The 27,519-nt window shown below is 40.1% G+C and overlaps 1 protein-coding gene across 1 annotated transcript in view; it reads right to left on the reverse strand.

Moving 5' to 3' along the window:
* Positions 1-2,587: 2,587 nt before the first annotated feature.
* LOC139176523 (usherin-like) overlaps positions 2,588-27,519 on the reverse strand; it is a 74,201-nt gene continuing 49,269 nt past the window's right edge. Inside the window, exons 8-9 of the mRNA XM_070768843.1 lie at positions 19,408-19,762; positions 2,588-2,761 (exon numbers count right to left, since the gene is read on the reverse strand). Coding sequence (XP_070624944.1) covers positions 2,588-2,761; positions 19,408-19,762 — 529 coding nt within the window. The remainder of the gene's footprint in view (positions 2,762-19,407; positions 19,763-27,519) is intronic.

A 27,519-nucleotide genomic window follows, 5' to 3' on the forward strand; every position in this document is an offset into this window, starting at 1 on the left:
AGATCATAAGAACTAACATCCACTGAGTTATTTATTTTGTTTTGGCTACTCTATGGGGCTCTGCTCCTAGACCTAACCTCCCCAAGGCGCACCAAGGAAGATGCTCAGACAGTCTCTAGCTCATTCTTGCCTGGCCTCCCAGGACCCAAGTCATTGACTACGTCACTTGACAGCTTTGCTAGGCATCTTTATTTATTTTAAATAAAGCTGTCTTAATATCAGCCCAATAAATGGGGAGAGATTAAAAAAAATATCCCCCTCTCTGCCTCCTGAACCAGAGATATGCCTTCAGATGCTTATTATAAAAATTAGACTTCTGTTTCTTTGCCTGAGTAAGGAAATGTCAGTTTCTCCTTGCTCTGAATCTTATTCATTGTTTAAGGCACAGACCTATCCCTAGAGTCTTCTTTCAACTTTTCAGACCAAGTGATCCTTTAATTCTTTGAATCCATTATAAATGGTTTTCTATATTTCTATTAGACAACCATATTAAGCTATGCGGCATCTCTCACTCGTATGGAGCTATGGCTTGTGGCTTTCATTTATTGGTTTGGCCAAAGGTTTGTTCAGATTCTCTGTAACATCTTATGGAAAAACCCAAGTAGACCTTTTGGCCAACCCAATATTCAGCTGTTTCTAAATAACATCTTATTTCCTACAGGCTGATAACTCAAGAGGCAGCACTGTTAGTAGAAAGAACAGACTTCAGAATTAATGAGACCTGAAACTGAACCATGTGTGACCATGGGCATGTCTTTGAGCTTCTGTTTCTTCACTAATAAACTGTAAATAAAAATGCTCACTGCACAAAGTGGATATTAAGATGAAATGAGATAGCATGTGTAACATGTCCACAATATGTTTTATGTAGAAAGTTTCAGCCAATAACTGCTTATTGATTAAAACTGGAAGACACTATACTTTGCTGGTGGTGCAGTGGTTAAGAATCCATCTGTCAGTGCAGAAGACATGGGTTCCATCCCGAGTTTGGGAAGATCCCACATGTTGTGGGGCAACTAAGCCCATGAGCCACAACTACTGAGCCCATGTGCTGCAACCACTGAAGCCCACGTGCCCTAGAACCATCTTTGCAGCAAGAGAAGCCACCACGATGAGAAGCCTGCAAACCACAGTGAAGAGTAGCCCCTGCCTGCCACAACTAGAGAACGCGTATGTGCAGCAGTGAAGACCCAGCACAGCCAAAATAAATACATACAATAAAAAAGGAAGGATTTAAATGATTCTACCTCAACTGGATTTATCTGTAAACATATAAATTTCCTCTTAAGCTAAATACATAGCATTACCAAGCAATTACAAAAATTCTAGAATATGATTATAGTCTGAATAGAAACAAGAGACAAAATGCAAGTTTCCTCATGCTTATTACACAGTATATATCAATTCATCAATCCATTTATTCATTACACAAATGTCTGTCTAAAAGTGACATTGTTCTAGGTTATGGGAATAAGGGAAATAAGTAAATGAAAAAATCCCTGCTTTCATGGAGCTTATATTCTGGGTGGAGAGACAGACAGTAAATGAGATACATGAGTGAAAATATATACTGCTGCTGCCGCTGCTGCTAAGTCGCTTCAGTCGTGTCCGACTCTGTGCGACCCCATAAACGACAGCCCACCAGGCTCCCCCGTCCCTGGGATTCTCCAGGCAAGAACACTGGAGTGGGTTGCCATTTCCTTCTCCAATGCATGAAGGAGAAAAGTGAAAGTGAAGTCGCTCAGTCGTGTCCGACTCTTAGCGACCCCATGGACTGCAGCCCACCAGGCTCCTCTACCCATGGGATTTTCCAGGCAAGAGTACTGGAGTGGGGTGCCATTGCCTTCTTCAATATACTGCTACATAATATTAAATATTAAAGAGAAAGATGAAGCAGGGGAGAGGGATAGAAAGTGTATGTGTGGTGGAGGAAGGGGACTGAAATGATAGCAAGGTAGGCCAGGCACTTTGGTATAAATGGAAAAAAAAAAATTTGACGGGGTCAGGTCTTCCTCAAATATGAATGGTGTTTACTGTACAATTATCTTGATTAAGCATCCTCTTAATTCTGTGACTCAAAGAACAGGATCTGTTTCTTTGCAAACAGAGCAGAATTTGTACTTTCAATGCTACTTGTCACCATTTAGGAAGAGGATGGGGTTTTGATGCTTCTCCCCACCAAGAGAAATACTTAAAAAGGTCAACTTCCATCATTCCATTTAGCATTCATTAGCTCTCCCCTCACTTGGGGCAGGATATATACCGAGGCCCATGAGGTCTCGCGAGTCTTGTTTGGAAAAACACTCTTGTCGGGGCACAGGAGAGAATTAGGGTAAATCCCCAGACAGGGCTTTTCTCTCTGGAAAATTGCCAGAGGGGACCATGCTCTTGACATTACAGAGCTAAAGAAGAGTTTTCAAGACTCTTTCTATTTCCATCCGAGTTCTTTTGTATGCTGGGTTGCCTGCCATTATGTTTATGTAATTCTGACAGTGTTCTTAATGACACACTAACAGATTGTAAAACACGCTGCTGGCATTTACTTGTTTTTTATATTTTTAAAACAATGTCCTTCATGTAACAGTAGTTAAGCGCGGCAGAAGGACATCATCAGAGGCATGGTTAAACTGTAATTTACACCATTAGGAAGGCAGGAGCAATTTTTATTGCCTGGCAATTTTCTTGCTGAAATATTTGGACCATATGGCTCAATTTGTGTAATAACCTTAATTTCTGCACCCTTCAGGTCTGCCTCCATCTCCTACGGAATGGTAAAATGCGGTTTAGCAGAAAAGGCAACTGTCTATACTTAGAGAGTTGAGATTAATAACTTGTCACGTCCTGTTTTTGGTGAAGGAATTCGAACAGCAGCCAGATGGTATCTCTACAAATAACTGTCAGGGGTCTTGATCTAATCAATACAATGTATTAATACATCTCCCTTTGCTGTTTCTCCAGGGGCCAGTGCACAACATCTGGAAAGAGTGGGGGGGCCCGCCAAGTAGAAAGCCGATTCTTTTCAGAATCAAACTGAGCCCAATTAATTTTTCATGTATCCTTGATAACTGTTTCATAATGAGCTATGCGTCTTGACGGATTTGGGGTTGGCAGAGCAGGCTGCCCCTGCTTTCTATCCCCATTCAGTCCACTTATAGAAACCAACCCATTAATCAAGCTATCTGGCATAAAACCTGAATCTCAGCTCAGCAAGAGATCAATAACCATCCTAAAAAAACACAGAACCAGCCACTAATGGGCACAGGTATCCAGCCATGACACTAGTAATTGCTTGAGCAAAAATAAAACTCTGTATCATAATCACCCAATAGGAACTTACATGAGAAAATTCATTACTTGTGTCTTGTCAAAAAGTAACATTTACATGCATTAAAAAAATATTGTAATTTTAACCATCTAGACATGACTATTATCTTTCAGAGGTAGACAATGCACCTTTTTGAATGGATTAAAACTCTCTGATTTTGTAATGTGAACATTTAATAATTTAAGTATCATAGAAAATGTTTAAAAATTAGTTATTTCACTTATTTTAAATTCAGAGTACCTGAGGGACTCCTTCATACAATCTTTAGCCCAACTATATATGATGCACAGCGAGCCTACTGTGGTGAGAACTCTGATGTGACATCTCCTGGGTCAGAATTCTTCCCTTTTTGGCTGCCTTAATGGTGAGATTTATAATACAAACCATCAACTCGTTCCTTTCCCAATGGTTTCATCTCAAACCCTTACTCCCTGACCAAATTCAAAGCAGTGCTTGTACTTTTCAGCTAGCACATCTCTTTTAGCTTGACAGGCAGGGATTTCTGCATTCTGAGTTCCTCAAAAAGAGAGACCCAACATCTTTGTCTATGGAGAAAAATTCAGAGCAGAGAAGGGGAGATGGAGGAAACACACATGGCATACGTCCTGAATTACGGCTTGCTTGGTGAAACAGTCCTTGGCGGCTCTCAGACAACAGGTGGAAACCTGTTTTGCCTTTAGGAGAGTCTGAGATTTTCATTAGGAAAAAACTCCTGGGAAGTACTGCCATAGAGACAGTCCTTCATTGGCTGATAATCTGATCAAATCCTGCCAAGATGATAGAAAGGTCTAAGGAATCATCCAGGAACTTGAGGGTGATGCCACATTCATCTTTTCTGACAGCAGGACTAAGACTCATGATTCTCTGTGTGTTCAGTCAACGCTTTGTGGTTCCAGAGAGTGAGTGCTGGGTTTGGAAGCAGAGGAAGGAGTTAGGACAGCCCCAGGTTCTTTTAAATGTTTGTAAGTACAGTCAATGCTTATGCACAACCAAAAATAATTGCTTATTATTTTGTAATTTATCCCTCCCTTTATTTGCTCTAATAACACCATGGGCCCCAGAGAGGAGAGACTTTGCATCTGTTGTAGCTTCTGTGCATGACAGAGTCTGAAAAGAAACTTAAGGTGAACAGCTGATGAATGGAGGAGTCCCATAATATTTCTTGGTCTTGATCAACCACTTTAGATTTTGTGTGTATTGGTCCTCAAATGCAAACAACGCACAGTTTTCACACGTGCATTAGTTTTCAGACAAGCTCAAGTTTTCAACTTTCACTTTGTTTACTGATGCTCAGTGTGACGGAGAAGGCAATGGCACCCCACTCCAGTACTCTTGCCTGGAAAATCCCATGGATGGAGGAGCCTGGTGGGCTACAGTCCATGGGGTCGCTAAGAGTTGGACACGACTGAGCGACTTCACTTTCACTTTTCACTTTCATGCATTGGAGAAGGAAATGGCAACCCACTCCAGTGTTCTTGCCTGGAGAATCCCAGGGACGGCAGAGCCTGGTGCGTTGCCGTCTATGGGGTCACACAGAGTCGGACATGACTGAAGCGACTTAGCAGCAGCAGCAGCTCAGTGTGAATGAACAGAAAGTATCCTGATTATGGTATGATTCTAGTGGAGTTGCATCGCATCAAACAAGAAAGCTATTTCAACAAATGGATTACAGGACACACTACAATCTGAGATTTGGGATCCACATACATGGTATTCATAATTTTCAATTTTGAGAATTTCATTAGCAAAATATTTAATACATACAAATTTAAACCCTCTGTGACAAAAAGAAAATGCTATTTTGGGGCCTCCTACTTCACAGCTATCATCCCCAAGGCTAGCCATTGGAACTTAGTAACATCCAGCTACAGCATTAACAAGATGTTTCACCTTAAACATTATATCGAGATAAAAAAAGATCCATTTAGAAACCCATCACATATGTATTCACAGGTGGTGGGTGTGGGTCATTGCATTTGGATTAAAAAGCAAATGTCTCTCTCTACATGAGAGGTCACTGGCTGGTGTAAGGCAAAATCTTTTCACTGTTCGGCATAATTAAAATATTCCAACAGTGGTTTCAGTAATTTAAAAATCACGGTATTGTTGTAATATTTTTCTAGGCTTCAGGAGCTCACCATTGTTTGGCCCAATCAAATCTGGGAACACTGGAGAAGTTATCACCCATCAAGGTAATTACTTTCAAGTTGAAATAATTACTCTATCAATGTTAATGGTCTTTCAACTTCAATAAAGCACTCACCTGCCGATAATCACGGCTAACCTCTTGCTCTAATGCAATTCCCTCTCTATTTAGTAGGTTATATTACAGCCGTTACAGTGGTCACTTGTCCTGAACAGCTGCTGAATTTCACTTTGATCGGCTGTGAACCATAAAAGAATTGGTCATCTGTGTATGATTCCCCCTCACCCAGAAGCCCTTGCAGAGCTCAGAACGTGATCTCTTGGCTACAAAGGGGGATTTGGGAGCAGCCATCTTGTCTCAGGTACTGGTGACTTTGCACTGGCGACAAGAGCCCTGGAGTTCAATTAGCTTCTGCCCTTCACTGCCATTTACAGCTTGCTGTCTCTGCTAAATAGTGCATATTCTGAATTTATGACCTGGGCCTGTTTAGAGTGTGGGCTAGTTCCTTTTACTTTCATACATATATTTGTGTACATATCCATATATACATATATTATTAAAAATTTTTTTTCTTTGGCAAAAGTCACATAATATAAAACATATTATTTTAACCATCTGGAACTATGCAGGTCAGCACTAGGTACTTTCACATTGTGGAGTTCTCACATCATCCATCTCCTGAATTTGTATCTTCCTAAACTGAAACTCTTTCCCCATTAAACTCTTAACTCCCCATCCCCTCTCCCCTTCCCAGGCATCTACCAATGTACTTTCTGACTCTATGAATTTGACTATCCTAAGTATATCGTAATAAATGGAACAAACAGTATTTGTTAACAAGGCTCTGAGAAAAATCTTGGTGTCTACATAGAGCTTCCTTATAATTCAGTTAAAGAGCAGGAAAAAACAACAGACCTGAGTTAAAGGGCAAACAGTCTTCCCACCCGTGTCCCATACACTGATGGCAAAAGTGAAGTGGGTGGCTGCCAACTTGGCTGCATCTGTATGATTGGGAAGTGTGTGTGCGTGTGTGTGTGTGTTTTGTTGATATGATCTCAGCTCCAAGGGAGTGGGCAGGGTCCTGTGAGTGTCACAGCAGGTAAACAGAGCAGCATCTAGAGTGGAAATGGCCTGAGGACTCTTAGGGTGACCAGTGTGAGATGTTGATGGTCCTGAGGGGAGACGGGTCAGGACTAAACCTCAGGGAGATGAAAAGCATATTCTCGCTCTGGGAAACTTAGGAAGGAAACAGAGTCTAACCCAATATCTGAGATATTACCTGGAAATTAACAGTAAGGTATGAGGAAATGTTTAAACTTGCAAGCTCAGCATTTTGTTGCAAGGTAAGGCTTGCTTAAAAGAAACACAACCTAAGTTTTCCCAAAGGGGTTTCTTAGGTGGCTCAGTAGGTACAGAATCTGCCTGCCAGTGCAGGACATGCAGGAGACATGGGTTTGATTCCTGGGTCTGGAAAATCCCCTGGAGTAGGAAATGGCAACGCACTCCAATATTCTTGCCTGGAAAATTCCATGGACAGAGGTGTCTGACAGGCTCGAGTCCAAAGGGTCACCCATGGGGTCACAGAGTTGGACATGACTAAACACAGCACAGCAATACAGGTTTTCCAGTCATGACAAAATTCATATAGTTGCTTTATCCAAGCCTAATATTTTCTGCATTTGCTCATTTTTTAAAAGCCTCTGTTATTCAAAATAATAGGATATCTGAAGTTTTATAGCCTATTTATATTGCTATTTCCAGTCTTAAAATATTTTGCAAATGCATTCATTTATTTAGTCCTTGCAACAGTCCTGTGTGAGGTAAGTAACACTATAGTTCAAACTTGACAATTAAGTAGGATGCCGGATCCATCTGAAGTGTAACAATGTGATCATTTGAGAAGTGGACATCATGGGACCTTCAAGCAGAAGATTCAACATACTGTAGAAGTAGAATCAACAGAACTTAGGAAAAGATTGGATATGGAAGCAAAGTAGAGGACTCAAGCCACACAACTTATGGTGTGGCTTAAGCAACTAGAAAGATGATGGATCCATTTAGCTATGTAATAGGGTGTGCTGCAGAATAATGACTAGAACTTAGAAAAATATGTGACTCTTGCCTATTGAGAAACCTGTATGCTGGTAAAGAAGCAACAGTCAGAACTGGACATGGAAAAATGGACTGGTTCAAAATTGGGAAAGGAGTATGTCAAGGCTGTACATTGTCACTCTGCTTATTTAACTTATATATAGAGTACATTATGTGAAATGCTGGGCTGGATGAAGCACAAGGTGAAATCAAGATTGCTGGGAGAAATATCAATAACCTCAATAGGCAGATGACACTACTCTAATGGCAGAAGGTGAAGAGGAACTAAAGAGCCTCTTGATGAAAGTGAAAGAGAAGAGTGAAAAGCTGGCTTTAGACTCAGCATCCAAAAAACTAAGATCATAGCATCTGGTCCTATCACTTCATGGCAAATATGTGGGGAAAAAGTGGAAACAGTGACAGATTTTATTTTCTTGGGCTTCAAAATCAATGTGGACAGTGACTGCAGCCATGAAATTAAAAGACGCTTGCTCCTTGGAAGAAAAGCTATTGATAAACCTAGATGGCATATTAAAAAGAAGAGACGTCACTTAGAGGACAAAGGTCCACGTAGTCAAAGCTATGGTTTTTCTAGTAGTCATGCACAGATGTGAGTTGAACCATAAAGGAGGCTGAGTTGATGCTTTCAAGTTGTGGTGCTGGAGAAGACTCTTGAGAGTCCCTTGGACAGTGAAGATATCAAACTAGTCAATCCTAAAGGAAATCAACCCTGATTATTCATTGGAAGGACTGATGTTGAAACTGAAGCTCCAATATTCTGGCCACCTGATGCAAAGAGCTGACTCACTGGAAAAGACCGTGATGCTGGGAAAGACTGAAGGCAGGAGGAGAAGTGGGTGACAGAGGATGAGATGGTTAGATAGCATCACTTACTCAATGGACATAAGTTTGAGCAAACTCCTGAAGGACAGGGAATCTTGGTGTGCTGCAGTCCAGGGGGCTGCAAAGAGTTGGACATGACTTAGCGACTAAATAACAATGCAGCTCTACTGGAAGTGCTAGGCAAACGTCTGCACGACTTACAGAAAGTATTAGCTTTACATCTTCAAGTTCATCTTCCCTCTGAAGATCTGTTTAAGACAACTTATATAAGAGAAGATCCAGGTTTATGAAAAGCAAGTTCCAGAGAGGAATTCTGTAGGGCAGTGTCTCCAGGTTATCTCTTTACCACTTGAGAGAGGGAGGGGAAGTGCTCCACATTCCTCTCTCAGGCATATGAAGGACACCCTAGATCAGGGGTTCCCAGCCTCCAGCATCTAATGCCTGATGATCGGAGGTGGAGCTGATATAATAATAACAGAAATAAAGTCCACAATAAATGTAACGTGCGTGAATCATTCTGAAGCCATTCCCCCCATGCCAGTCTGTGGGAAAACTGTCTTCCACAAAACTGGTACCTGATGTTAAAAAGGTACCACTGCCCTGGAGAACATCAGGAAGAAATTGAGGGTGCCTGCAAAAAAGGCAAGATGGACCTTCCACTCTCTTCAAGAGGCCAGCTGTGGCAGTAAAGAGACTTATAGGGCAATTTTTATGCAGCCACCAGGGTGAAGAAGGGTCTTCTGAGATTCTTACGTGATCCCAGGATTTGGGGATCATGGCCTAACACAGAAGCTGATACCTGCTTCTCATTCAATGAATTCTCAAGTTCTGAGGCTGGCTGGGTCCCACCCAGTGGTAAAGCAAGTAGAGAAGATAGTGCTGGACTAGTTGTACTTTCCTTTTTAAACAGAACAACTTTTCCACAAGCCTATGAATGTCAAGAAAGGAATGAGTTTTGCTAACATGCTAGGTCCTGATATTGGCTGATGTTTTGGGAGAGGGGAACCTACACGTAGAAGGCTGTGGGTGGATCTTTGGGGGCAGTAATGGACAAGCATGCAAGAAATTTGCCAAAGAGTGTGTTGCCTGCATCAGGAACTGTGCAGCATGGAATTTCCTGTGGGAGACCTCTATGTAACCCATAAAAAAAAATCCCATGAGACATTTACATATACGAAGGCAATGGTAGATGGACCAGAACAATATTAGGCTCTGTCTCTTTTAGTTTAATTTTATCTTTTCTTCCATGACCCTTGGGAAATCAACAAGAACAAAAGAAATAAAAATGGACATGCCCTCTATTCCCCACTGTTGATGCCTTAACACAAATCAGGCTTTAGACTGGATTTAGACTGGATTTTTTAGCATACAAATGAGTCTTGATTACCAAAACTGGGCTGGTCCTTGTCACCGAAAGTGACTGGAAAACCATGGAACTTGCTCTAGAGATCTCATGAGCAAAGAAGGAAGTCCTGATAAAGCTTGTGGAATAAAGTGGTTGGAGATAAGTAAGGCCCTTCCAAGGAACCAGTTACACAAAGTTCAAGACTTACATGTTTTTTTATGCCCAATAATATTGAGCAAGAAGATTGGTTAGGTATTAGGGTAGGGTAGGGTATTAGAAAAAAGCAGAAAGATAACAGAAGCCTAATAAATGAACAGTTGAGAGCAAACAAAGGTCTTTACAATAAAAAATGGGTTGTACCAACACGTTGTTTTGTGTGACATCTACTCTCCCATAGTTTGTATCAGAATGAATGATGTTATTACTCATATTCTATAATGTGAAAGCCCCAACTGACACAGAAAGTATGGCTATTGTTTTTATCACTATTTTTTCTTGATTTTGGAACAACAGTCACCAAAGTAGTCTTTTTAGATAACTGTATTTCCCAAAGCATTTCTTTTGACTTACCAGTGGATCTGGGGAAAAATGCCAAGAACAATCAAATTTAAGAGCTCCAACTAATTCAAGATCATATGTAAAGAGCAATAATATTTTACATTAGACTAAGCCAAAATGAAAATGGGATTAAAAATAAATCATTGATTTATTCACAAACTCCCTATCATATGGCAATTATAAAGAGTCTCGTTTTTTTCCCCTTACATATCTACTTAATGGTAAAGAGATTTGCGACAACCACATGGGGACGTTTTGAATACTTCCTCTGTGACATTGGGTGAGGAAGTTTGGCAATTAGAATCTAGAAACTAGAGTCTGTAATTCTGGATTTTATTTCCAGATCGGAAGCCAACTTTTAGTGACCCATATAATTTGCTTACTCCTCAGCACCGCGTGCTCGATTCTGCGTACAGAGCGAGGGACCATCTATCTTTCAGGGGACTGGGCAAGTGTCTAATCTGGGCTCGATGTTTTATAACCCTGTGGGGTGAGCAGGGATATACTGACAGCACAGACTAACACGTAAACCACTTTTGCCTTTCTGTCCCAAGTTATTTTTGCCAGTGTGATGGCAGGTGCCAGGGAAAAAAAGCAAACACATCTGAATGGTGGCAACAGTACCGCCAACCTCGCCAGGAGTGTTCCCTGTAAATACCACCATGGAACTCTCCCGTGCCAAGCAAGGCTACATGCAGTTTCTCTCCTGACACCGCACAATTCATCACCGAGCTAATTGGGAGGGGGCTTAAGGACTTCTACCTAAAGCTGGTTTTCAGTAGAGGAGGGGCTTGGTTTGAAGAGACCCTAAGGAACTAGATATCTCTCTCTTCCCCTTAGAAGAATCTCTGTAGGTCCAAACAGAGATGAAACTTTTCATGTGATTAGGAGAGAAGCTGGTGATACATTAAAAGCCATCCTCTTTCTATTTCGTCTCTCCTGCTGCCTCTGCTGCTGTTGCTCCTGCCAACACATATGCTCTCCACCCCCATGGAGGGCCCCCACTGCCAGTTCTCCATCCATTGCCACCATCAGGAGGACTCATGCATTCATTGCACCTGTTTTATGAGGCTCTCCCAGCTACATCCAGCTGTCTATAAACAGCTCTGGGGGGACTCCGGGACAAGTCAGTGATGGCACGACTCTACACACAATTTATTGGTGACTTCTCGTGGGGGATGGGATCCCAAGAGAAACAAGAGACTAAATGAGAGGTATTAGTGACACCTCTTGCAAGTCTGGGAACTGGACTGTAATCCTGGGTTGTGGGCATGGATTCTGTATCTCACAAATCGAAAATGTAGTTCCTTTGCTCTGGTGCATTTCAGCCACAGTTGTCAATGAAACAAAAAGTTGGAAAATATCCTAGGAGAGGCACAGAAATGGAAAGAGGTAGTGAAGACATTTAGTTGATGTAGGAATTGGAAAAACAGTGAGTAGAGCCAGGAAGGCCATAGAGAGATTTAAAAGGAAATCACCACAGAAATGGCAAGGACCTAACAGAAGCAGAAAATTAAGAAGTGGCAAGAACACACAGAAGAACTATGTAAGAAAAGTCTTAATGACCTTGATAACCATGATGGTGTAGTCACTCACCTAGAACCAGACATCCTGGAGTGTGAAGTCAAGTGGGCCTTAGGAAGCATTACTATGAACAAAGCTAGTGGAGGTGATGGAATTCTAGCTGAACTATTTCAAATCATAAAAGATGATGCTATGAAAGTGCTGCACTCAATATATCAGCAAATCTGGAAAACGCAGCAGTGGCCACAGGACTGAAAAAGGCCAGTTTTCATTCTAATCCCAAATAAAGGCAATGCCAAAGAATTGCCACACAATTACACTCATTTCATATGCTAGCAAGGTTATGTGCAAAATCCTTCCAGCTATGTTTCAGCAGTTTGTGAACTGAGAATTTCCATATGTACAACCTGGGTTTAGAAAAGGCAGAGGAACCAGAGATCAAATTGCCAACATTTGTTGGATCATGGAGAAAGCAAGGGAGTTCCAGAAAAAATATGTACTTCTGTTTCATTGACTACATTGACTGTATGGATCACAGTAAACTTTGGAAAATTCTTTCGCCTGTCTCCTGAGAAACTTGTATGCAGCTCAAAAAGCATATATTCTCTAGAACTGAACATGGAACAATGGACCAGTTCAGAATTGGGAAAGGAGTACATTAAAGCTATATATTATCACCCTGCTTATTTAACTTATATGCAAAGTACATGATGCAAAATGCTGGGCAGGATGACTCACAAGCTGGAATCAAGATTATTGGAAGAAATATTAACAACCTCAGATATACAGGTGATATCACTCTAATAGCAGAAAGTAAAGAGGAACTAAAGAGCTTCTTAATGAAGGTAAAAGAGGGGAGTGAAAAAGCTGACTTGAAACTTAACATTCAAAAAACTAAGATCATGGCATCCAGTCCCATCACTTCACAGCAAATAGAAGAGGAAAATGTGGAAGCAGTGCAAGATTTTATTTTCCTGGGCTCCAAAATCACTGTGGATGGTGACTGCAGCTGTGAAATTAAAAGACACTTGCTCCTTGGAAGAAAAGCTATGACAAACCTAGATAACATATTAAAAATCAGAGATATCACTTTGCTGACAAAGGTCCAAGTAGTCAAAGCTATGGTTTTTCCAGTAGTCATGTATGGATGGGAAAACTGGATCATAAGGAAGACTAAGCACTGAAGAATTGATGCTTTCAAACTATGGTGTTGGAGAAGACTCAAGAGTCCCTTGGACTGCAAGGAGATGAAACCAGTCAATCTGAAAGAAATCAACTCTGAATATTCTTTGGAAGGACTGATGGTAAAGCTGAAGCTCCAATACTTTGGCCACTTGATGCGAAGAGCTAATTTATTGGGAAAGACCCTGATGCTGGGAAAGGTTGAAGGCAAAAGAAGAAGGAGGCGGCAGAGTATGAGATGGTTAGATAGCACCACTGACTCAGAGGACATGAATTTGAGCCAACTCAGGGGAGACTGTGGAGGAAGAGGAGCCTGGCATGCTACAGTCCAGGGGGTCTCAAAGAGTTGGATATGACTTAGCAATTGAAAAACAACATCAACACATGAGCAGCAGAAACTCAGAAGCAAAGAACCTTATAAGCCTGAAATGCCTAGCAGTGAAAAATCTGTGTCTCAGACTTGACTACTCTCTTCCCTCAGAGTCTCTGCCCCATAGCCCAGCTGCATGGCAGACTTCTCTCATACAGTAGAAGGTAGTATAGAGTATTGACAAATTGAATAGAGTACTCAATGACTATTTGCCAAATTGGATTGAATGGTCAATAACATGTTCTTGACCCCGAGGTTCCAATATACTAGTATAGAAAGAAGTAATGCTATTTTGAATAGGAAAAGATGGACCTCAAATATAGGAGGAGGGATTTGGATAGGCTAAAAGGAACATTCTTCTCTGATAATGAGGAATTGGAAAGAACCTCTAGAATCTCCTTCTTTAGGTATCTTTAAAAAATGGTTGAACACATTCTCTTGGGGACATAGGAATGGATGAAACTCAAAGACAATAGTTTGTTTTCTTGATTACTTCTTTCAAAGACGTCAGTCCATAAAGAGTCATGGACACTTTGTCTAGTAAACAGAATGTCATAACTCTAGCCTGATTTCTTTGTGGAATATGTCCTTGATTGCTAAAAAGTTCAAATGGGACTTTTCTTGATGACCCTAATGAAATTTCCTCTTGAGATACTCAGGGACAAAGATCCAGGTTTTGGAGGACCACTTTGAACACACATACATATATACACTCAAAAGCAGAATGCAGAAATACTGTTTCTCAATTATTCTGGCTCTTCTTTTTAACACTGCAAAGATTAATCTTTAGAAAAATGGAGGAATAAAGCAATATTGGTCTGGTAAATGAATGTTGGGGAAGGCCCATATACCAAGAGACATGCAAGGCTTAAAGCTTGAGGCTATAAACCTTCCTCTTTTGAAGGAACTTTTTAGTGTGATAAAAATAGAATCAAACAGCTTAAATAAAGAACATAGTTCATTGAATACTTTGAGTATTGTGCTGTAAAATGAAACTGGATATGAAGGGATGAGGGCTTCCCAGGTAGCTCAGTGGTAAAGAATCCGCCTGCCAATGTAGGAGATGCAGGAGAAGTGGGTTCAATCCCAGTGTCAGGAAGATCCACTGGAGAAAGGAATGGAAGCCCACTCTAGTATTCTTGCCTGGGAAATCCCATGATCAAAGGAGACTGGCGGGCAACAGTCCATGGGGTCACAAAGAGTAGAATATGACTGAGCAAATAAACAAACAAAAATGTGAAGGGAAGACTTAGAGGCTAAGTCATGTTGGAATTCCAGTAGAACTTTCTGAGAGATTAAATGTTTAGGCTCATATCTATGAAAGCCATATTTAAAAGATTAGAAGTTTAATAATCGCAGTCAAGGATTTTTCAGTATTCTTCTTTCAGGGTGGAAGTTGAGGACATGAATACAAGGGTATGGTGGGAGATAATAGATTTCCCCATGGATCACATAACTAAAAAAGAACTTCTACGCTTAAGAACATTGCTTCTAATCGTATAATGAGGGCACTGTTAAATGTAATATAAAAGACCATGATATATAAATTAAGTGTCAAATAGAAAATACATTCTTAATTCTAAATATAAGTGAAGAATTCTTTCTGATATAAAATTCAGCAAAATCTTTTTGGATCCATCTCCTTGAGTAATGAAAATAAAAACAAAAATAAATGGGACCAAATCAAAGTTACAAGCTTTTGCACTGCAAAGGAAACCATAAACAAAATGAAAAGCGAACCCACAGAATGGGAGAAAATATTTGCAAATGAAGTAACTGACAAGGGATTAATCTCCAAAATTTACAAACAGCTCATGCAGCTCTATATAAAAAAATAAACAACCTAATCAAAAAATGGGCAGAAAATCTAAATAGACATTTCTCCAAAGAAGACATATAGATGGCCAAGAGGTATATAAAAGATGCTCAACATTGATAATTATTGCTGCTGCTGCTGCTGCTGCTAAGTCGCTTTAGTCGTGTCCAACTCTGTGCGACCCCATAGATGGCAGCCCACTGGCTCCCCCGTCCCTGGGATTTTCCAGGCAAGAACACTGGAGTGGGTTGCCATTTCCTTCTCCAATGCATGAAAGTGAAAAGTGAAAGTGAAGTCGCTCAGTCGTGTCCAACTCTTAGCGACCCCATGGACTGCAGCCCACCAGGCTTCTCCGTCCATGGGATTTTCCAGGCAAAAGTAGTGGAGTGGGGTGCCATTGTCTTCTGTGATAATTATTAGAGAAATGCAAATTTAAAAAAATTAGTATCACCTCACACCAGTCTGAGTGGCCATCATCAAACATTCTATAAACAATATATGCTGGAGAGAATGTGGAGAAAGGGAACCTTCTTATACTGTTCATGGGTATATAAATTGGTATAGCCACTATGGAGAACAGTATGGAGGTTCTTTGTAAAACTAAAAATAAAACTACCATATGGTCCAGCAATCCCATTCCTGGGCATTAGAGTTTTCTAATCTGAAAAAACACAAGCACCCCAATATCCACTGCAGTACTATTTACAATATCCAAGACATAGAAGCAACCTAAATGTCCTTTGACAGAGGAAAGGATATAGAAGATGTGGTACATATATACAAGGGACTGTTACTCAGCCATAAAAAAATGAAAGAATGACATTTGCCACATTATAGATGGACTTAGAGATTAAATTTCTAAGTGAAGTCAGATAAAGACAAATATCATGATATCACTTATATGTGGAATCTAAGAAAAAAATGATACAAATGAGCTTATTTGCAAAATATAAACAGACCCACAGACTCAGAGAACAAATTTATGGTTACCAAAGATGAAATGTAGGGGAGGAGGGGTCAATTAGGAGCTTGGGATTAACATATACAAACTATATATAAAATATAAAGCCTTGTTGATAGTCAACAAGGACCTACTGTATAGCATAGGAACTCTACTCAACATTCTGCAATGACTTATATGGGAAAAAATGGATATATGAAATGCATGACTGAATCACTTTGCTGTGCACCTGAAAGGAATACAACATTGTAAACCATCTATATTCCAATATAAACAAAAATTAAGTTAAAAACGAAGATTTCTTTAATTCATACATTGCTTATTTCTTAGTCATAGGAGAAATTTGAACATTGATACTGAGAAAATATTACATTCTATTCATTTATGAAGATTCTTGTGGAGTTTCATTAAAATATGTTTGCCTCACCTTATTTAGGTATTTTGGGTATCCTCTATAAGATAACCTTCATGTAAATTGGGCTTCCAAAACTGGAAGCATAGAAAATGATCTGGTCTTTGAAAATGATGCCTTATGTTGTCCAGTTTTTCTTCCTTGTGAGGGGTTTGCATATTTAGGACAGTCATCGCACATTTTGAAAACCATGTGTGTTTCACTCCCAAGACCATAATGTTTCATCTTTCCCATGAAATCCCTTCAGTCAAGGTTTCCTGCTGACCTCCCAGAGCATTTCATTCTGTCTTTCCTATTTTGTTAATATCTGCTACCTGCCCATCATTCTGCTCAATGCTGGGGAGAGTCAGGGCTGCCAACTAATATCTATGAGATATAATTTGATTAATTTGGGGTTTTACAGATCTTTACTAAGATTAAACTTTTTTAAATAAAATAATAATAGTTATTAGAAAAAATAAAAAAGAGAGAATTACATGAAGCAAAATGTAAAACTGTCTCCTCTCCTTACAGGTAGCCTTATTGATAAGGGCAGAGAAGTTCCTTGTCCCAATATATCTCCTCTCTATACTTACGATATTCTAGAACTTTTTATACAAATAGAATCACATTTACAAACTTTCCAGAGCATTTCTTGCTTAACACTTTTGATGTATGATGTTTTCATGTGTTGTGGTTTGTGGCCAGTAGGTGGTGGGGTCTGGGATCTGAATCCCAGTGTGGTGAATATTACAGGCTGTAACCCACTGCTTCGCTTACTTTTTAGTGCTCAATTCTCATCTCTGCAATATTATTAGAGAGAAAGCTCCCTGAGAGAAGGACCATGCTGTTTTTTGTATCTTCTATAGAACATAAGGCTATGCCAGGTACAAAGAAAGCTCTCAGGAGATAGAAGGTAAATTGAATTAAGGGTGGTATGGGCCAGAGGAGGCCAGCCCTGAAAAATCACCATTGAGTTATAGTGCATGTGATGTATATGTATAATTATATCTAAATATCTAGATAGGTATATCTAGAAATTAAATTTTCTTTTTCCTCAAAGAGTCAATAATATCATATTTACATATGTGACATGTCTAATTTTATCTGAGCTTCATCCCTGTGAGGTGCAGAGGGAAACATTTAATACTTCCATTTAATGGGTTTGGAAGTCATGCAAAGAGAGATTCAGTTATTTTTTGGCAGTAACACAGATTAACTATGATCTGAACACTGGTCTCCAGTATCCCCTATACTTAGTTCAGTATCCTGTCCCCACGATTACTTTGCAACTTTTGCACTTAACAATTCCCATATATTTAAGCATCTGCTGCTGCTGCTGCTAAGACACTTCAGTCATGTCCGACTCTGTACGACCCCATATATGGCAGCCCACCAGGCTCCCCCATCCCTGGGATTCTCCAGGCAAGAACACTGGAGTGGGCTGCCATTTCCTTCACCAATGCATGAAAGTGAAAAGTGAAAGTGAACTTGCTCAGTCGTGTCCAACTCTTAGCGACCCCATGGACTGCAGCCTACCAGGCTCCTCCGCCCATGGGATTTTCCAGGCAAGAGTACTGGAGCGGGGTGCCATTGCCTTCTCCGATTTAAGCATCAAGTAAAGAAAAATGATAAGCCAGCTAAGAAAATTAATGTCAACATATTAACCATATAAGTACCTATTCTTAAACACAATGGAATATTTCAGCCATAAAAAGGAACAAAATTGGGTTCAATGTACAGCCATGGATAGACATAGAGACGTCATACAGAATCAAGTCAGAAAGAGAAAAACATATATTAATGCAAATATGTGGAATCTAAGAAAATAGTACAGATGATCTAATTTGCAAAACAGAAATTGAGACACAGACATAGAGATCAAGCATATGGATACCAAGGGTGAAGGGAGGGGTGACAGGATGAATCGGGAGATTGGGATTGTCATATATACACTATTGATGCTATGCATAAAATAGATACCCAAAGGGAAAAAACAGATAACAAATAAGATCCTACTTTATAACACAGGGAACTCTACTCCATGCTCTGTGGTGACCTAAATGGGACAGGAAATCCAAAAAAGAGGGGATATATGTATATGTCTACTGCTGCTGCTGCTAAGTCGCTTCAGTCGTGTCCGACTCTGCGACCCCATAGATGGCAGCCCACCAGGCTCCCCCGTCCCTGGGATTCTCCAGGCAAGAACACTGGAGGGGGCTGCCATTTCCTTCTCCAATGCATGAAAGTGAAAAGTGAAAGTGAAGTCGCTCAGTCGTGTCTGACTCTTAGCAACCCCATGGACTACAGCCTACCTGGACCATAAAGAAGGCTGAGCATTGAAGAATTGATACTTTTGAATTGTGGTGCTGGAAAAGACTCTTAAGAGTCCTTGGACAGCAAGGAGATCAAAACAGCCAATCCTGAAGGAAATCAACTCTGAATATTCACCGAAAGGACTGATGCTGAAGCTGAAGCTCCAATATTTTGGCCACCTGATGTGAAGAGCCAACTCATTGGCAAAGACCCTGATGCTGGGAAAGATTGAAGGCAAAAGGAGAAAGGGACATCAAAGGACGAGATGGTTAGATAGTATCACTAACTCAATGGACGTAAGTTTGAGAAAGCTCCAGAAGATAGTGAAGGACAGGGAAGCCTGGTGAGCTACAACTCATGGGGTTGCAAAGAGTCGGACATGATTTAGCAGTTGAACAACAACAATGGTTAATTCACTTTGCTCTACAGTAGAAACTATTAATAACAGACCATTGTAAAGCAGGTACACCTCAATAAAAATTAATTTAAAAATCTAAGTACCTGTTATTCTTTTTTTTTCTTTTTTCTAAAGTTCTTACCATCACTGTGAAAGCATGCACAGCAGAGAAGTTCAAGGTCGGGTCATCAGTTTTCTGTTGGTAAACCACACGATACTGGAAGATGATGCCATTGGGAGAGTCTGGCTCGGTCCAGTTCAACAGAACTGAATGGGCACCGGTGACTTGAGCCCAAGGTGCCGGGAAATCTTGAGGTGGGGCTTCCAGAGTTCGTGCTGATGACCACGGACTGTCCACAGAGCCCCTGGAGTTACAGGCTCTGACCCGATACTCATAGAGCGTGAAAGGCCTCAAAGTGTCTGCATCGTCAATAACTTCAAGGGCTCCTTCTGACCAGACAAACACAAGGGATTCCTCTTCAATGCCAGTAGGACGTCTGAAAGGAAACCAGGAAGGAGTCAGTGACACCGCACACTCTCTTGAGTTTGTGGACAGAGTAAGAAATTGCTTTTTAGAAGAATTCGTTACAAACTCAATTTTTCAACAGTCCCGTTAACAAAATGAACATGGTAAGTCTAGTAATACGAGTTTGCTTCGGAACTCTTTAAAGGGCAAAAGTCAAATTTATTTCAGATGGCTTCTCCAAAACCTAGTAAAAAGCAGAGTATGCTCAAAATATTCTTTCAACTATCTAAGAAAGGAATTTAGTCCCATCTTTAGATTTTACTGATGTCAAAATTGGGGCTCATGAAGTCAGACAGAAAAAAACAAGTAACTATCACTTTGTTGTACATCTGAAACTAACAGAACATTTTAAATCAATTATATTTCAACCTTCCCCCCCCACACCCCCCAAAACCCCTAAGGCCCATGCAAACTCTTCTGGGACTCAATATATAGAGCATCGGAGAAGGAAACAGCAACCCACTCCAGTATTCTTGCCTGGAGAATCCCATGGACAACAGAGCCTGGCGAGCTACAGTCTAGGGGGTTGCAGAGTTGAATACGACTGAGCAACTAACACCCACACACACACACATAGAGCATTAAATGTCTAAGTAAGAGAAATGGAATTGTCACTTGTTAGAATGACCCCAAATATGTTATATGATATTTCATTTGGAACAGACACTTGCTAATCTGGGTATAAAATCATGATGCAGACCTGACCAGAATGGGAAGTTTCCAAGGAATTGTGGTTGGTTTCTTTCTGTGTTACCAGCATTTGAACCCAGTAAGCTCAATAAAACTTTTTTAAAAAATTAAAGTATAGTTAATTTACAAAGGGGTGTTAATTTCTACTATACAGCAAAGTGATTCGGTAGATACATTCTTTTCTATATCCATTTCCATTACGCTATATCTGAGACTACTGAATATAGTTCCCTGTGCTTTACAGTAGGACCTTGTGGTTTATCTATTCTACATATAACGGTTTGCAAGTCCTAACCCCAAATTTCCAGTCCAAGTAATTTTTTGAATGAATGGCCCAAAGTCATATAATTCCATGAGTTTTCTGCATCTTTGCCTCATCTCTATCAACCCTTCTTTCCTATGAGGGTAAGTATTCTAGGATGGGGAAGAATTATACCCAAGGGATGACCCTTTCCTCATTTTGCTTTATCTCCAGTTAAAAGATTGATGAATAAATGAGTATTTTCCAGGCTGTTAGGGGTATTTAATTAACTCACTCTTCAGATGCTGGCATGTTCACATGCTGCCATATCAGATTAACCATCAAAATGGAAAGGGTTATTAAGACAAAGTAAATGACAGTACCTTTCAAGAAAAGGCAGGATATTTAAAATCTTTGGCTTTGAGAATTTGATGATACTCAAGTTGATAAGTCACTATGACCTGGGAAAGAGCAATGACAGTCTACCTGCTGGAGGCTGTGAAGAACTCACAGATAATCCCAGTGACCTGCAATTACGGTTCAACAACCCACCTCATGACTCCTTGCCACCATACTGGGCCAGACTCTGCACCCCGTACAGGTGTGCAGGGTTCGGCCTTTGTACTTGCTGCTGACACCAGGTACCAGGTGCATCAGTGGGATGGATCCATTCTAATGAGGACCACAGGGCTCACAGCCAAAAACTCCTCTCGGTAAGTTTTTCAAAAGGTGTTTGCTGAGAATACAATGCAGCAGACAAACACCTGAACCTCTATGGGAAAATAAAATGGTCTGTTTTGTCTGGCTTCAAACTTTCTATGACAATTGAATGAATTTTTGTTAAACTCTCATGAATTCCTACATTGAGGTGTAGCCACAGTTGTCATAAAACTGACATTCTATTAAAACAGAAAAGAAAAAACAAAACAAAAAGGAAAAAAAGTAGGAGAAAACATAAAAAATTAAAAAAAAGAACACACACACACAATGGATATTCTTTGTTTTTACTTTTTTAATGGAAGGATAAGTGCTTTGCAGAATTTTGTTGTTTTCTGTCAAACCTCAACATGAATCAGCCATAAGATATACACATATCCCCTCCCTCCTGAACCTTCATCCCATCTCCCTTCCCATCCCACCCCTCTAGGTTGATACAGAGCCCCTGTTTGAGTTTCCTGAGCCATACAGCAAATTTCCATTGTGGATATTCTTTTAAAAATTGCCTGAAAGTGTAAATTTTAAAAATCTGTACTATGTAAGAGATAAAGTATTATGTTAACCCCAAATTTATCCACAAGAATAGTTGGAGGATGCAGCCTGGTTAAATATTCAGTTCTGATAAGAAATAATTAATATTATAGTGAGGTAACCATTGGAAGGACTGATGCTGAAGCTGAAACTCCAACACTTTGGCCACCTCATGCGAAGAGCTGACTCATTGGCAAAGACTCTGATGCTGGGAGGGATTGGGGGCAGGAGGAGAAGGGGACGACAGAGGATGAGATGGCTGGATGGCATCACCAACTCGATGGACATAAGTGGGTAAACTCCGGGAGTTGGTGATGGACAGGGAGGCCTGGGGTGCTGCGATTTATGGGCTCGCAAAGAGTTGGACACAACTGAGTGACTGAACTGAACTGAACCATTTCATCTGTGGTATTTTTTTAAAAAATAGGACATTTTTATGTCTGAATGAACTCTGAATAGAAGATGTTGAATAGACAACAATTTTTTCTAATTTATTTAAGATGTAAGCTTCAACTGTTCATTTAACTGGAAATGTTTCCTCCGGAACAGTCTGTGTGCAGGAAAACCACATTTCCGGTTCTCTCTGAAGAGCCAAGTAGTTGCCTCTGCTTAAGCTCATGTGGGAGATACTTCAGTAATTCCCTCTTCTAATTCAAGTTAATTTAATGTTGCTTAACACTTAAGAAGAAAACAAAAATAATTATTAAACCAGGAACTATATATTTAAAGGGCATTCATACTTACGTTGTCTTCATGTAGTATAACCTTTTAAAGAACTCCCTACCCTCTTGGAATGCCAATAGTTCTTAGTGTTTATCTTCAAAAGCAATTAAAATAAAATCCTATAATTTAACACATTTCCCATAACAATTTAAGATTATGAGACTGCCAACCTTACCTCATGAAGAATATTAAGAATACTCTGAATTTAAATAAATAACCAGAAACACGTATAGTCACAGGAGATGGGTTGTAGGCCTTGCCACACCATTAAATGACCTTGGGAAAACTCCCCTGTATTCTCTGGTTTCCATTTTACTTTGTAAACTGGAGTAAATGAACTTATAGCGCATAATGTCGAGAATTTTGGTAAGAATTAAATAATTCTTATTTAATTATGCACATGAAAATCACTGGATCAAATATAATACATAATACAAAGGAAGTTATCATTGAAATGATGTCCAAAGCCATAAGAGGGTGTAGAGAAAAGAGAACCCTCCTACACTGTTGGTGGGAAGGTAAATCGGTGCAGCCACTATGGAGAATTATATGGAGGTTCCTTCAGAAACTAAAACTAGAATTACCATATGATCCTTGCAATCTTCTGAGTATAAATCTGGGAAAGACAAAAACTCTAATTTGAAAAGATACCTGCACTCCAGTTTTCACTGCAGTCTTATTTATAATAGTCAAGACATGGAAGCAACCTAAATGTCCATCAAAAGATTAATGGATAAAGAAGATGTGGTACATATATACAATGGGATATTACTCAGCCATAAGGAAGGATGAAATAATGCCTTTTACAGGGCCTAGAGATTATCATACTAAGGGAAGCAAGTTCAGTTCAGTTCAGTCACTCAGTCGTGTCCGACTCTTTGCGACCCCATGAATCGCAGCACACCAAGCCTCCCTGTCCATCACCAACTCCTGGAGTTTACTCAAACTCATGTCTATCAAGTCAGTGATGCCATCCAGCCATCTCATCCTCTGTCGTCCCCTTCTCCTCCTTCCCCCAATCCCTCCCAGCATCAGGGTCTTTTCCAAGGGAAGCAAGTTAGACAAAGACAAATACTGCTTGATATCACTCATACGTGAAAACTAAAATGTGATACAAATAAACTTATTTATAAACAGGAATAGACTCACAGATATAGAAAACAAACTTATGGTTACCAAGAGGGAGAGATGAGGGGGAGGGATAAATTAAGAATTTGGGATTAAAATATACACACTACTATATATAAAATAGATAAATAACAAGGTCCTACTGTATAGCACAGGGACTATATTCAATATCTTGTAATAAACCATAATGGAAAAGGATCTGAAAAGAATATATATATGTATATGTACATACATATATATGTGTGTATATATATATATATATATATATACACATATAAAACTGAATCAATTTGCTGTACACCAGAAACTAACACAACACTGTAAATCAACTATACTTCAATTAAAAAGAAGAAATGATGTCCACAGCCAATACTGAGGAAGACAAATCCAGCAGTCATGTAAAGGCTGCATTGAACAGGGAGTGACAGCATGTCACCACACAATGAAGTCATCTCAACGGTCTATGTGAGCATAAATGTGAATCCTGAATGAGGCTGCTGGTAGAGGAAGTGGAAACACAGGTGATTTAAAAAATGCTTTGGAAAGTCTGAATCATCCCACTTTCCTGAGTGAGTGTCTGCTCTGGAGCTGGGGGGAAAGACTTCAAATGCCTTCCAAAAATTTTAAAGCTTAATTGCATTTAAAACTCTTCAGTGATTTGTCATGGAACTGGCCTGTGTTTATCACTCCAGATTCACCTTCTGAGATTTCTATTCCAATTTTACTTTCTGGTCAAAATCCAATGCTTAAAAAACCATCCAATCCTTGCCCATGTTTCCCTTGTATTCCATGATATTTCATGCTTCCATGCTTGGATATCTGTTAATCCTGTTCTGCAATGTCTTGCTCCGTTCTTCTTCATTTTTCTCCTCCTCTCTATAGGCTAACTCCAAATCAGTTTGTAAAACTCTACCCTCATTTTGTCCAGTAAGTCTTTCCCTTGCTTCTCTCTCAAACAGGGTTATGCATTTTTTGCACTGACAGCTGTTCAATCATGTCCAACTCTTTGAGACCCCATGGACTGAACCCTGCCAGTCTTCTCTGCCCATGGGAATTCTCCAGGCACGTATATTGGAATGGGCTGCCATTCCCTTCTCCGGGGGGTCTTCCCAGGTCTCCTTCATTTCAGGCAGATTCTTTATCATCTGAGCCACTGGGGAAGCCTCAAACAGGGTTATAATATTCTCCTATGTGCTCAGCCTTTTCCTTATGGACTCACTTGTCACCATGTATTATAACAGACTTTCCTTTTTTATATGTCTCCTCCTATCCCTCAAGCTCCCTGCAGGCAAGGACTCTACTTATTCTCCCACACACTCTCAGCACCTAGTGAAGCGTGGCACACGGTAGTGGACAATGAGTATTTTTTGAAGCAGTGACTGGATAACCAACTGGTTGACTAGAGTCCAAAATTTTGGTTCCAAGAAGAACCAGAGGAATGTTCTCATTATTAAGTCATTGTTTCTCAACTCTAAACCTACCCTTCTATATTTGGCTTTATGACACACCATCATCTACGTTTCTGCTCTACTGGCTGACTCTATGTTGAGCTCTGCCAATAGGGGGTGCCAGAGGGTGACGCCAGAGAACTGAAAGGGAAAAGGAACTGGCTCCTCCCTATCTGCTTCCTGCTTGCTTGCTGATTACATAAGGTTCTCTCCAAGAAGGATTTTTCACCTTGGAGGAGGTACATCCTTCTCCCTTGGAAGCAGATGATTCAAGTGTGACATTTTCCCAATACTTGGAAAGCCAGCTTTATCCCATGCCTCCTCCTACAGACACCTGCATCAGCTGGTGGATGCCCGCCCCACACCCCACAACCCTGCCTCCTTGAATGTCTGGGTCCCAGCATCAGAACTGCTCCTCTCTAATCTTCTGAGTTTTAATAATTCAAGCTATTTCTCTTTGTTGCCTCAGTCCTATAGATATTAGCTCTTTTCTGCAGTTGCCATCTCCATGATATCTTGAGTTCTCTTTTCATCTTTCAGTTACCTAGTCAACAAATTGACCACCAGTTAGTAATTCTTTACATTAAATTCTCTCTGTTAAAATAACTGGTGTGGTTTTTCTTTCTTGAGCAGACTTTGATTGCTATAGAAAATAAGGATGATGCTCACAGAAAGAGGGAAATAAGAAAATCATAAAGAGGGTGATGATAGAGTTGCATCTGGACTCACTGAACTTATCATTTTGTCTTTATCACACAATATTACATATTGACTGTAAAAGTAACTAGAAAATACAGATGAGCAAAAAATTCAAGAATTATCCATAACCTATCTCTGGGCGATGAACACTGTTAACTTTCTTTTGGTGTTTAACTTTCCAGACGTTTTTTTTTGTGCACATATAAATGTAAAAATATTTTATATATTTAAAGAAAAACAGAATCATACTAGGTGTTCTGTAGTACAATCTTCTTTTATTATCATTAATGCCTTTCTTTATCCTGAAATATAAATATATAACTGCCAGATTTGTCTTCCAAAGCATGGCTATGAATGGTTAACCGTGGATAACTTCCTATTTTTAAAAATCATGCTTTATGTTTAACACAGTGCTTTCACATACATGATTTAATTCCCATGAAATTCTAGATGTTATTTTCTATGTTCATTAGCCTAACTTACATAAAAATGAAGCCTAGGGAAAATAGTGACTTGCCTAAGGTTACGTAACTAGTAAGTGGCAGATCCAGGGCCTGGAAGCTGTATCTTCTGACTGCAAATGCCACGCTCTAATCAATCACGTTGTTTCTCTGTTTTACCCCAAACCTTCAATGGTTCTCATCGTTTCCAAATCAAAAACCTAAACTCCTTAACCTAGCATTCAAAGTCTTCCAAAATCTAGAATCAAGCAGATCTTCTAAATTTTCCCTACATATAACAAATCTCCAGCTAAGCCTGACTGCTGCTGATGCTGCTGCCGAGTAGCTTCAGTCGTGTCCCACTCTGTGCAACCCCATAGACGGCAGCCCACCAGGCTTCCCCATCTCTGGAATTCTCCAGGCAAGAACACTGGAGTGGGTTGCCATTTCCTTCTCCAATGCATGAAAGTGAAAAGTCAAAGTGAAGTCGCTCAGTTGTGTCCAACTCTTAGCGACCCCATGGATTGCAGCCTACCAGGCTCCTCCACCCATGGGATTTTCCAGGCGAGAGTACTGGAGTGGGTGCCATTGCCTTCTCCGAGCCTGACTGCTACTGGGACCCTATAACTTCAGTGTTGGGAATTTTGCTTATTCCATTAATTTTATTCACCTGAGGTATCTTTGCCATCAGGTAATGCCTGCTAATATTTTATCTACCATGAATGAAACAATACAAAGTCCTGAAATGAGTAAGATGACACATGGGAATTTTGTATACGTGGCATTTCCAATCAGTAAATTATAAAATAATGTTGACAAATTGTATGTGTACTCAGTCACTAAATCATGTCTGACTAAGATTCCCCAGACTGTAGCCCGCCAGGCTCCTCTTTCCGTGGGATTTCCCAAGCAAGAATATTGGAGTGGGTTGCCATTTCCTTTTCCAGGTGATCTTCCCGGCCAGGGTTTCCTGCATTGCAGGCAGATACTTTACCGTCTGAGCCACCACCAGAGCTTTGAGGGATGGGCAGAATGGGGCAAAGGGGTAAAAACTTCTAGTATAAAAGAAATAAGTGTAACATACAACATGGTGACCAGACCAATAATATTA

Source organism: Bos indicus, chromosome 16 (genome assembly GCF_029378745.1).
Source record: "Bos indicus isolate NIAB-ARS_2022 breed Sahiwal x Tharparkar chromosome 16, NIAB-ARS_B.indTharparkar_mat_pri_1.0, whole genome shotgun sequence".
Taxonomy (NCBI): Eukaryota; Metazoa; Chordata; class Mammalia; order Artiodactyla; family Bovidae; genus Bos; species Bos indicus.